Source organism: Pteropus medius, unplaced genomic scaffold (genome assembly GCF_902729225.1).
Source record: "Pteropus medius unplaced genomic scaffold, Ma_sr-lr_union100, whole genome shotgun sequence".
In the NCBI taxonomy this organism is placed as follows: Eukaryota; Metazoa; Chordata; class Mammalia; order Chiroptera; family Pteropodidae; genus Pteropus; species Pteropus medius.
This window is the reverse complement of record NW_024340849.1, coordinates 31,862,067-31,874,152: the sequence shown is the minus strand read 5'-3', so window position 1 is coordinate 31,874,152 and position 12,086 is coordinate 31,862,067. Positions and strand designations below refer to the sequence as shown.

The following is a 12,086-nucleotide window of genomic DNA, read 5'->3' as shown; positions in this document are numbered from 1 at the left end:
CGTCCTTAAGTTAAAGAACAAGTTCTCAAAACCAGCCTACAAGGATGTGTATAACTAGAGCAAGATTTATCTCCTGGGTTCAGCCCCGACCCCTGTTGGATTTTATCTGTGGCTACCTTCTCTTCAGCCTCCACAAGCTCTCCTTGGGCAGCCATCTAAACTGTACTCCATGCTAGAACAATTGCTCTAAAATAGAGAATTTCATTATCTCCCTTTTCAAAAGTTTGGATGGTTCCTGCTACTCAAAGGACAAAAATTTTAACATGGGATGCGTGGCTAGGAAGAAAGGTCCAAAGGAAAGAAATGCCCAAATCCATGGCCCAAGTCCAAAACCCTGAAAGAAGTGGTGTAGATCAGAGTGCTTGGTGATGAAAGAAACAAAAGGACCTTTGAAATACAAAGCAGACTGTAACAGATCAAAAAGAACACAACCAGGCTTACCCAACCAGGGCCAGGAGACTAAAAAACTTCAATAAGAAAGCTACAGGGCAACTAGCTACCTTGTGAGCTAGCCAAGAGAAACCCAGTCAAAGGTCAGGGGCCTCTGAACAAGGCCCTAAGGCACCCTCTCTCACAACACCTATGCTTGCACATATAACCCCACACCTTGACCACCCATCACCAACACCACCAGTTCTAGCAGGGCACAAACCCCCTGGAGGCCTGAATAACAAAGCACTTGGCCAGGTAATTCCTTCAAAGGGTCCATAGGAATTCAGACCAAAGTGGCCCAACCGGATTCCACCTCAGCTCAAATAATAAAACAGCCTGTTCAGCTGTCTAGGAGAAGATAGGGCCTCCTGTGAGTCAAATGGACAGTGACACCCCCACTCCCAGGGGAGTTACGCAGTTGTCCCCACAATATCACCCCACTGATAACAGGCACATAAACTGCTTTCTTACCCATAGACAGCTTCAAGAAAGCTGTGTGAGCCAAGACCAGTTTCTCTCTGCCACAAAATTTAGGGACCTCAAGCACCAGAACACTAGGCTGGGTGGGGGAACCCAGAGGCTTTTCCCAATCTGCCCCCACCTACCACCCTACACTGTAACTGGTAGCCAGATGGAAATAATCCTATTTTCTGGAACCTACCTTTGGTTACGCTGTTCCTTCTGACTAGAATCCCTTTGCTCAGTCCAGATAACTCCTATCCATCCTCAATGGCCCACTCCAACCACCATCTTCTCTGGAAATCTTTACCCAGCCCTCACTGCATGCTTTCTCCAAGGACTTGCTGCAGCTCTTTCATGATGCTCACCCCATTGTAGATTGAGGAAAGGAACTGCATCTTAGTCATCTCTCCATCTTCCATGCCTCAGACAACATCCAGCCTATCTGAGGTGCTCTGTTCATGTTTGCTGAATCAATCTCTTTTGATACTATCACAGGAAAATGACTATGTTGTTTTGGAAGTTATACTAGGAACTGTTTCATACTAAATGGAATTCCAATCTCAATCCAGCCAGGTCAAGACCTTGGACGGAAACTTTACTCATCTGTTTTCAATCAAGCACAAAGGTGGAAATAGAATGAGAAATGATTCATGGCTCCTGCCTTTACTGGGTGGGCTAGGGCAATTTGTCCATGGACTTCCAGGGGAAAGAGGGGAAGGGATGTCTACTGACCAATTTCCCTTTATGGTACTAAAGTTCATAATATAAAGACTATCCCTGTGTTTCCTGCATGAATTAGAATTTCAAGGGAAATGTTTCAAATTATTCTTAAAATAATTAGCTTTGAGTCTGATGGGCCTCATTGCAAATTAAGCCAAAATAGCCAAAAAAATGTTGAGCAATGTGAGAAAACATTAGAAACTAAACAGATTATACTATCTGCAACTATGTGGTACCACCTGCTCAGAAGGAAGAGATGGAGAAAAGGAAGAACACAGGTGAAGGAGACTAAGGAAAAGTAAAATATTAGAAAGACTGCCTGGGAAAGGCACGTGACAAAAATACGTCTCTAGATAGAAAAGATGGGGAAAAATAATTGATGTCTACTAACAGGTTGATGTGGATAGGAGTAATAGAATCACTTAACAGAAGAGATTCAAAATATTTACATTAATAAAGTGATCTCTTATACAACATATATTTTAATCATAAGAAAATTTTGCACCAAGATGTAAAATACGAATTATTTCAATAAGATTCTATGTACCTATAATGTAAACTAGTTATAAGAACCTAATTAGTTTTGAGTATATCTCATTAATAAGAAATCTATGATGAAACAGAAAGTATGCATAAGGCGTTTCTGAAGCATACCAAAAGTACCATGGTTGTTTTAAAAATCAAACTGTGCAACTGATTGTTGCATTGTGAGCTGAACTGGCCACATTTTTCATGGAACATCATTTTCACTTAAAAGAAATGACGAAAGATAATTATTTAGATTTCTGTATTTGACCTGCATTTTCCCAAAAATGAACAGTGAGCCTGACACTTCAAGGAAAATAGACAGTTATTTGTAACCAATGATAAAATTCGAGCTTTCAAGCAAAAATGTGAAATTTGGAAAACTGCTTCCTGAATCTTAAAATAAATAAGGAGGCTTTTTTTTTCTGCTTACTCACATTGGGTTCGGGAAATTAATTTTGTTTAATAAACTGATAGCAGTTTGTAAGTTCTGGTTTTCATTCTTACTGGCTTTAATAATTTTCTAAAGGTATAAATTGTAAGACCCATCAAAACAATAGTTTACTCTGTCAACCTAAGAAAATTACCTAATTTTTTATGACATGTCAGTAATTGTTCTGTGGCAAACATTAACATACAAATAAGAAAAATATATTAGTATTTCATGTCGATTCAATTTTAAGAATCTATAGATAATATATTAATGCATTAAAAGAAATGACTATCAAATAATGGCTGGAATTCTGATTTCTTTTTGTTAGCTTTTTGAGTAACATAACTTTAACCAAAATACCAAAAATATTTAAAGAAAAAAAAAGTTAGATCTAACTGTAAAAAAAAATTCTCCAAAATCTGTTAAATATCTAATAAAATAACATCCCCCAAAGATGTCCAATCTTTAAAGAGCTACATGAGAAAATAAAAATTATTACAGAATGAGGAGGTAATTTATAAGATTTCCAAAATGGCAGAGGATTTTAAGAAAAGCCTGCTGAATATTTTGGTTAACTACTCTCAAATCCACTGAGCTGTCACTGTCATTCTACTACAGGCTTCAAGGTCTGTCTTATTTAGCCCAATGAAAAAAAGGTGCATTACAGGAAAATAATATGTTAAAATATTCATACTTCATACTTTAAGCTCAAACTTCTATTTTGGGATACATCAGTGCTCCAACAATTTGTCTTCTCAAGCATTATCTGAACTCATGTATCTTACTTGAATCCATAAATTTAATCAAGAAAAAGTCAGGTCGTACACCTAAAACTAATATAATATCATATGTTAACTATTTTAATAAAAATTAATAAAAAAATAAGATATAAAGATTAATTCAGTGCATATTTTTCTATTTTGAGTACTGAAATAAATTAAAATGTTCAAGAGCCAATAAAGTATTTCATTTAAAAAAAAGTCAGTTATTTTAGGAAATTAAATGGTCTCAATGAGGTTTACTTCTTCCTCCCCCAATACCCGCGCCTCCCTCCTCCCGCAATTTATTACAATACTCTATTACCACACAAGACAATGCCTTGATAATAATTCCATCTCAAAAGTCTGCAGGTGTTTTCACACTGTACCCATTCCCTTTGTAGCTAACTCAAGAGAAGAAATGACGCTGGCTTAAAAGACTACTAGTATCTAAAAAGAAACGATAGAAGATGCACACTGTTACTAAGTAATTTAACGTTAAATACATAATAACCAGGAAAAACTCGGAAAAGTTTTGGAAATAAAATGTTTTAATATCCATAAGAAATGCCTATCTTTTATTCATTAGAATGCTACATTGGCACCTTTTCAACCAAGGGGGGCTGAGAAATTGGGATATTTAATCAAGAAGCCAATTCAAGCAGATTATATAAATCTAATTTGGACCAAAGGCCAAACAATAGGTTAAAAATTTAAACTACAAACTATCTTACATAATTGTTATTTTAATCATTCTTTTATCTCAGAAGTCATCTTAACAGGTAGCAGAAGCTAATTACCCTTTAAAAGCAGACCTAAGCAGATTAAATAATGGAGCATTGTTTTTACAAGACAACTCATCGCCTGAAAATTCCTGAAGTATAGCACAAATGTTCACTGACCCCATTCTAAAAAAGTGACCTAGAACACTAGAATACGGACATTCTTGAACTCAATCACATTTCCTGCTCTTGGTCTCTCCATCATATTTTTACAACCAGTTATTATAGCTGAGCGTGTTTTAATAAAAGTACGATTAACAACTGAGTTTAAGCTTAAAACTTGATATTAGATGGATAAAGCTGTCATGAATACTCATGAAAGCGAACAGGGCACCTGGGGCCATCGTCCGTAATTTTGCTATGTCCATTTAATGCAGTCGTTAAGTTACTTAAACGTGCATTAACAAAACTCAAGATACAAAGGCCATGCCCGGAAGCAGTTCATTTGACACTTCTGAAATAACATTTCAGAAAATGTTATTTGAAAAAAGCATTTCAAATAAAATGCTTTCTGCCGGGCCTGTTTACACAGTTTCCAAATCGCTAAGTAACATTCTGCGTTTCTTCCAGTGTGACCATGGGAAGTGAGGGTGTGTCTCTGTGCTTACCGATGCCCGGAGCCACATAGATGAAGTATAGACAAGATGAGGAGAGGGAGAAGAAGAAGATGAAGGCGAGCAGGGAGCGATTGGAGACCCGCATCATCCGCCTGAGCACAGACATCTTCCTCTTCCCGGCCGGCAGCTCGGGCTGCGCTCTCCGGCCGGACATGCGGGCAACGTCCAGGCCCTAAACTTCCATGAATGTGCTAAGAACCCCGAGACTGCAACGGGGTCCACGCGGTGAGCCTCTGGGGAGAGGGCTCGAGCAGGAAGAAAGAAAGTGGAGGGAGCGGACAAAATGAATGGGAGGCCGGGGAGGGGAGGCGCGGGAGGACGAGAGCGCCGGGGTGGAAACCGGAGAGGAGACGCGGGGCGGGGGCCCGGGGACGCAAGGACCTGCGGAGGCCGAGGACGCACGTTTTATCTGCCCGGCAGAGGCGGGAGGAGGAACTGCAGGTGGTGGGGAGAGGCGCAGGCTGCGCTTCGCGACGCCCCTGCGGAGACGGCAGCAAACTGCAGCACGCCCGGTGTCTCCCGCGGCTCTGGCTGCCGCGTCCGCCGGGGTCCGGGACGCGAAGCCCCCGCGTTCAGGATCTGGGCCGCCCGCGCTCCGCAGGCCGGGACCACCTTCTCCTCCTCCTGCTCCTCCTGCTCCTCCTCCTCCTCCTCCTCCTCCTCCTCCTCCGGGCGGCGGCGTCCGGTGCCTGCGCGGGGCTAGCGTGGGCGCCCGGGCCGCGACCGGCGCGCGCGGCACGCGGGGGCCTGCGGGGGCCCTGGGGGCCGCGGAGCTGGGCGCTCGCCGGCGTGCAGCCTCCTCCTCATGCCGCACCGGGCACCGGCGCCCCGCGGCGGCCGCGGAAACCGAGCGCAGGCGAAGGTGGCGTCCCGAACGGCGACGAGCGCGCTCCGGCTCTTGCCACCGCCAGCTGCCCGCCCGGCTGCAAGGGCGGCAACCGCAGCCGCATTACCGCCGCCCCCGCACGGCCCGCGGACACCAAGAGAGAAGCAGCCCGGCGTCTCCCGCTGCGGGCACAGCCCAGGAGCCCGAAAAGGAGGAGGCCGGACGCCGTCGGAGCCGCGTCTGGGTCGTGGCGGGGGCGGACCTGAAGGGGCGGGGGAGCCGCGGAGGAAAAGCGGGACAAGCAGGCGCTCCCGGAGACCCCCGGGGGCTCCGCGCCGTCCCTGGAAACTGCAGGCGGCGCTGCGCCGGCACCCGAGGAAACCTGGGAGCCCCGGCCCTCCTCTACCCCCGCTGCGCCCTAAACGCCGCGCCTGCTGATTGGCCCGCACCGCGCGGAGAACCTGCCCCTACTCCTCGCGCCTGGACCTGGGCCCCGGCCACCTCCTGCGTCACCGCCGCCCCCGCCCGCCTGGGGACCCTAGTGTTTGCCGCGCACCCTGGGGCCGAGGGACGGATTTTGAGCCTCATAGTTGCACCCTAGGGATCGATAATGAAGGATGATGTACCTGGAGGGAAAAAGAGTATCTCGGGGACGTGACCTCAATGGTGTAATTTCCTCCCAAAATACACGCCAGGGGAACAAGTTTTTCCGTCTTAAATTAATGAAACCTCCCATCCTGCACTTCCTGTGGAAACGTACTGTCAGGATGTGGTGTGGATCTATGTATATCTCTTTTAATAGGACTTGCCTTCCCATCTGAAGGTGAGCAGTGGGTAGCTCTGCTGTTGCTGTTGTATATCTATTTGGGCGGGTGGAAAGACTCCTGTGCAGCCTATAGGCCCTTGAGCTCTGCAGCACCAACCAGCTTCCATAGACAAATTGTTTCAGTTCACCTAGGCCGTGACCAATCCTTTGTTCAAAAGCCGCTTCTTCCTGCTGCCTAAATTAGGTCGGATCCTTAGATATATCACATTTTTCCAACATGTGTGTGCAGGTGTTTCTTTTTCAGCTAATCATGTAGGAAGTAACTGATGCCTGCCCCCTACTGCCATTATTTGCTCCTTATTTCCAGATGCGGTGGTATCAAAGTATCACTTGATTGCCAGCAAATTTGGAACCTTCTTAGCAAGATACTCATGCCTTAGATTGTGCTGAGATAGTACTATGCTATGTGTAGCCTGAAACACGAGTTTATCATTCCACCAAGGCCGTTATTAACTGTGAAACCCATAGCAAGTTACTACCCCTCTGCAAGCCTCTTTTCTCAGCCCTCAAAAGGTGGGTATGATAACACTTAGCAAGGCTGTGGAATTAAACAAGATAACTGAAAAATGCTAAGCATGACGTCTGGCACATAAGAGGTTCCCTTACACCCCATTGGACAGTTGACTGGATGGAATCACCAAATTCAAATTCACTTTCTAATATTTGGCTTGTTAGAGTACTTACAAGTTAACTCAACTTCCCTAGCTAATTTGATATCTAATGTGAAAGGATATGACACTATTTAGTAACATTTTTAGATGCTTAAGCAGAATCTGAAATGCAAAATGGAGCAACATATTAAATAAAAGGTAAAACTCACTTGTTAAAAAAAAAAAAACATATGCAAGTGAAAGCTTTCCATGAATGTAAGGAAGCAAAATTTTAATATTTCCATCTCTGACACTGCTGACTTTTCATCACTTTATTTGCACCCATTCGACTGGTTGTTTACAAACATGATACCATGGTGCTGGCCAACTGATGGATAATTCTCAGGCAAGGTTGGCTTTTTAAAAGGAAAGTTTACAATAAAACTAAGAAGTATTAACATGTTAGAAATTGATGATTAATCTTATTTTAAAAAATACGAAGTCCATGTATAAATGTACCTGGCCAGCATAGGTGACTGCCCTTAGTATCGCTCCAAAGTTCACCACAGTAGTTGTTGAGAGTAATTGGTTCTATCCTGGTGTAAAGCCTGTACCAGAAAACCAGCTCATTCGGTGGACAGGTTAGCATTGTTTATCTTCATTCAGCCACATAGTGTGGAGTCAGGCAACCTGGGGTTGAATCTCAATCACTCTCCCGCAAGTGACTTCATAGGTTACTTAAGCTTCCTTACCTCCATTTCCTTATCAGTTAAAGAAGGTAATCATTGTACCTATTACGGTTGTTGTGGGGATTAAATTAAATGAGTTAATGCCTCTAAAGAACCTAGTACCTAATAAGCAGTATTTGAATACTTATTAAAAAAATTTTTTTAATCTCTCCTTTATTTCACTCTCTGCAAACAGTGAGAAGTGATGCAGGTCTCTTCCTGTTTAAAAACCAAATTTCCTAACCAATGTCACCCCAATAAATTTAATTTTTGAAAAAATTTTCCGACTAAGTCACCCATGAAATCTCTGTCTCTAATAGTCTGAGGAATGTCTGAGTCCTTTATTTGTAAGGCAAAGAAAGATGGAAGTATTCAGAGCCTGAGAAATGCTAACCAAACCTTTTCAAGCCCAGATTATCAACTGAATACTTTATCAGGAACCAGGTAAGGCTCACAACAGTGACCTTGCAGAAATTACTAAGTTTATTTTTATGATATGGAAAAGACCTTAAACTTACAATAGTAAGACATAGCTTGTCTTACTTAATAGTATAACATAACATAATAGTAAGCCACAAGTAAATTTCACTTAACTGCTTTGTTCTACATTTATTACCACCAAGTATTTCTTTTATTCCTTTCTTTCTGCTGGAGACACCATGTTCTTAAATATTTAAGTATCAATAAGTTAAGTTATAACTTATGGTTTTCTATTTATATTAACCAGAAATATATCACTGAGACTGCAATAACAAAAAAGAAAAATGTACTTTTTTAATGTTTAAAGAGATGGACAACATTTTACTCGATCTGTGCTGAGTGACAACAAACAATATCCTTTAAGTATTTCTGATTTGCTCACAACCTTGGTAAAATAAAAATCAATGTTTTCTTCCTATGAATTTTAAAAAATAGGAATGAAAGAAAATAGCACATAGAATCTCATTTTTAAGGTGGCTGAGGGTTCTCACCTCCATATTACAATCACTGATTAAATATAGTAATTTTATATATTTAAATGCATGCTCTCAGCATCTGAGATTCAGTTAAAGAAAATTGTTAGGTTGATTAATTGTGCTTAGACAGTTGAATTTTTAATTTATATAATTGGAATGTGGATTGTATAAAAGTTAGATATCTTACATGAGTCATAAAATGGAGTATGTATTCCAAAAGATTGTTGTAGTACAGAATTTTCTCTTAAATAAAGCCAATTTTCCTACTGATTTCCATTATAAATATGAGTTCTGCTGAGGAAAAAGTATTAGTCCCTATATCTTATTTAGGTTCTATTAAAGAAATTTAAAAATAAATAAGTCTCATATTTGAGAGCAAACAAATCATCTTAAAGCCAGACTTTAATAACCTTATATATATGAAATAATACTGAACTTCACCATAATACTGCATTGTAGTTAAAATTAAAAAAACAAAAAAAAAACTAAAACTCTGTTAAGAATAATTTAGAGGGAATGAGGGAACTCAGGAATAGCTACATAGTGAGGAAAAGTGAAGAATTTGAGGAGAGAAACAATAAGCCCAGAAAATACTGGGTAGCTGAGACCTGAGGAGAAAAAAAGACAAGGATAACACAGAATTCTAAGAACAGGCTCTCTAGTAATACTCGGTTTCGTACTGCCCCAATCCTTTAGAAAAACCAGCTACATTCTCTGCCTTGTGTTCATGGTATGTGGTTAGGGTAGGTGAGCGAAATTAAAGGAATAGGGACTCTGTTTCCTATTTGAACTGTTTCAGGACTGAGAATAAAGAAGAATTCCAGTTGCCCAGACACAAAAAAACATTTCTTTCTAAGTCAGAAATTAGGACAGAATCTGACTTAGGAAAATATAAGCACCTAGAAAGTCTTCAGCGATGTAAGAGAAATGCTGATTCTCGCCATATTTGAGGTCGGAGATCAAGGCAGTATTAAGAAAAGAGTGAGCCTGAATAGCTAGAGCTCCGAAGATGCCTGGGGAGCTGTGTGATATATATAGAATTAGAAGAAAGTCAGATAAATATATTCCAGGCCAGATCTGACTCAGGTATTCTGCAAATGTCTAAGAATTCATACGAAGAAATATGTAAAGCTCTGACCTCAGCTGCTTTGCATAGGCTCTTTTGTATATCAGCGGGGTTTTGAGGTTTCAAATTATTCTGGGAGTTTATAGCCAGTACTTTATGATGTAGAAGAGGCTAACAGACTTTTCCTTTTTTTTTTTATCGCAATAAATCATGTATACAGGTCCAAGATTTTAATCCTTCCTTGTTATACTGTTTTCAGCAAAAATATCAATGACAGCAAAAACTGAATATAGAAAATTGGTCCTACAAGTTTTGCAGTAAATGATGTCAGAATATCAAGTACAAATAATAATAATTTTATAATTAATTACTAACCTGAAGAACCTAGGGGGCTTTAAGATATATGGGAATAATAAATTTGGTTGAACAAAACCAAGATCTTTTATAAGAGCGTAAGAGATCTCTTTTGTATTTATCCTCAGCACAGTTTTTGTTATGCCTTATTCCAAATACATAAAACATGAGAAATAGTTATTTGGATTTATTTTTCCAAGAATGACGATGGGTTGCATCTTTCAAAGATATAATATGTAAGGTTTTGCTTTCTCTGGAACAATAATGCATACCAGTAAATTAACCAATTGGTTTAGGGCTGCAGGCAATGGCCATCAGTTTTTTTCATATTAAAATTAAGCAACCTCTAGAGATCTCATTTGTATAATACATGCAATATTCAACTGGGCTGAGCGACCCAGAGTTTTGGGAAAGTGAAGAGAGTCACATTATTAGGAATTAATTTACAATTTGAGAAAGAGATATAGAGACATGTACACAGGCATACAAAGTTAAATCTTTATAGCCGTAACTCTATATTAATATTCTATATACCTACAAAAGAATTTGGCATAGTCTCTAATTTAAAAATCACAGATACGGTACAATGCCAAATCAGTCAAAGACGAATAACGTAAAAGCCATGTAATAAGTATGAAACTATTTACAGATGGAATTTATAGATGGAATTATAGAATGAAGCTAGACTACTCAAACATCTTTTTGCTGCTTTATAAAATATATGTGATTAAGCATATTTAAAACTGATCCATTTTTTTAACTCTACCAAATTAATGAGGATAATAAAAGTATTTACGCAATAGGGTATGTTAAAAGATATTACCTAAAACTTGGCTGTAAGGCAAAGAGTGCAGCATGTGTTTTCAATGTCATACTGGAGCATAGTTTAACCAGCCCCCTCACGGATTATTTCATTATCTAGGTAATGTTCATTGTCTGACTTTTGTGCAGACCTTTTTGTATGATTTGTAAATGAATTAAGATCTTAGGCTCTGTGAAGTTACGTGATCATTTCAGGGTAGATACGGTGGAGCTGCAAGTAATTTCTGTCAGATAGAGAAGAAGCCCCCAAGAATGTGTTTGTGTTGCCCTGTAGATCTATCTTATTCTAATATTCCTCTTAAATGCCTATAAGTACATAGTTCTTCAAAATACTCTTCGAACACCTTTACTATCTTGCTTATCCACTCATTAATGAGTTAATAAATCTTTAGTATGTGTTCATTGTATATTAGAATGAGAATCACATTTTTAGTTTCTTGAAAATTCTATTTAGATCCATAATTATGGTATTTAAATGAGACAACATACCTGGAACATAGTAAATGCTCAATAAAAAGCAGAAGGAAACAGCAAAAAGAAACATAAATAAGTACTACTTGTCTGTACTTTTTCTGTCTTCATTAGGATGGCTGCACAGAAAAGTGTCTGGGAAACCATTGACCTTGCAAATGAAAATAAGAAAGTGAACTATTCCTGAACTTTTTATTCAGGGACCCAAAATGATTAACTATACCCCTACCTGTGAAAAGTGATAAATTTATTTATTAAAAAAGTTTTTTACATTTAATGCCACCTAAGAAAACAGAGTCTGTTTATCCCTCTTCAATAAAATATTCATTCATGTTCTAAGAGACTATATTGTTAGTACACAATGAAATATTTTACTAGTGCCTATGACCCAATGTATCTGGCTTGAAGATGATTATTTTATTTCTTTCTCACTCATAGAAGCTGATTAACTGACCTCATTTAGAGTTTCTGCTTTTACCATGAAAAGGTAGGCAGAGAATTTTGTATTCTTCCCTGTACTTGATAGAAAGTTAATTTAGAAGATAAGTTAAACATGTACTATTTGTAATTTAGCATGTTTGAAAAGAGTAAGCTCAAGAAAGAGATGAATAAACCATTTTCACAATGGTAAATTATTTAAATGGTATTAATTTAATCCTCCTCAGAAGTGTCCCTGATATTGTCACTTAAGGAGAGGAGCTTCTAAGTAGTTTCTTAT

At 39.6% G+C, this 12,086-nt stretch overlaps 1 protein-coding gene across 2 annotated transcripts in view; it reads right to left on the bottom strand.

Moving 5' to 3' along the window:
• B4GALT6 (beta-1,4-galactosyltransferase 6) overlaps positions 1-5,262 on the bottom strand; it is a 58,896-nt gene extending 53,634 nt beyond the window's left edge. The window contains exon 1 of one of the 2 annotated variants that reach the window (XM_039843909.1): positions 5,132-5,262. Coding sequence is in view for 1 of the 2 variants with exons in the window: in XM_039843902.1 (XP_039699836.1) it covers positions 4,721-4,883 (163 nt within the window). In the remaining variant the exon portion in view is untranslated. Of the gene's footprint in view, positions 1-4,720; positions 5,072-5,131 lie in introns of those variants that run through there. The other variant, XM_039843902.1, reaches the window with a different exon arrangement.
• Positions 5,263-12,086: the final 6,824 nt, after the last annotated feature.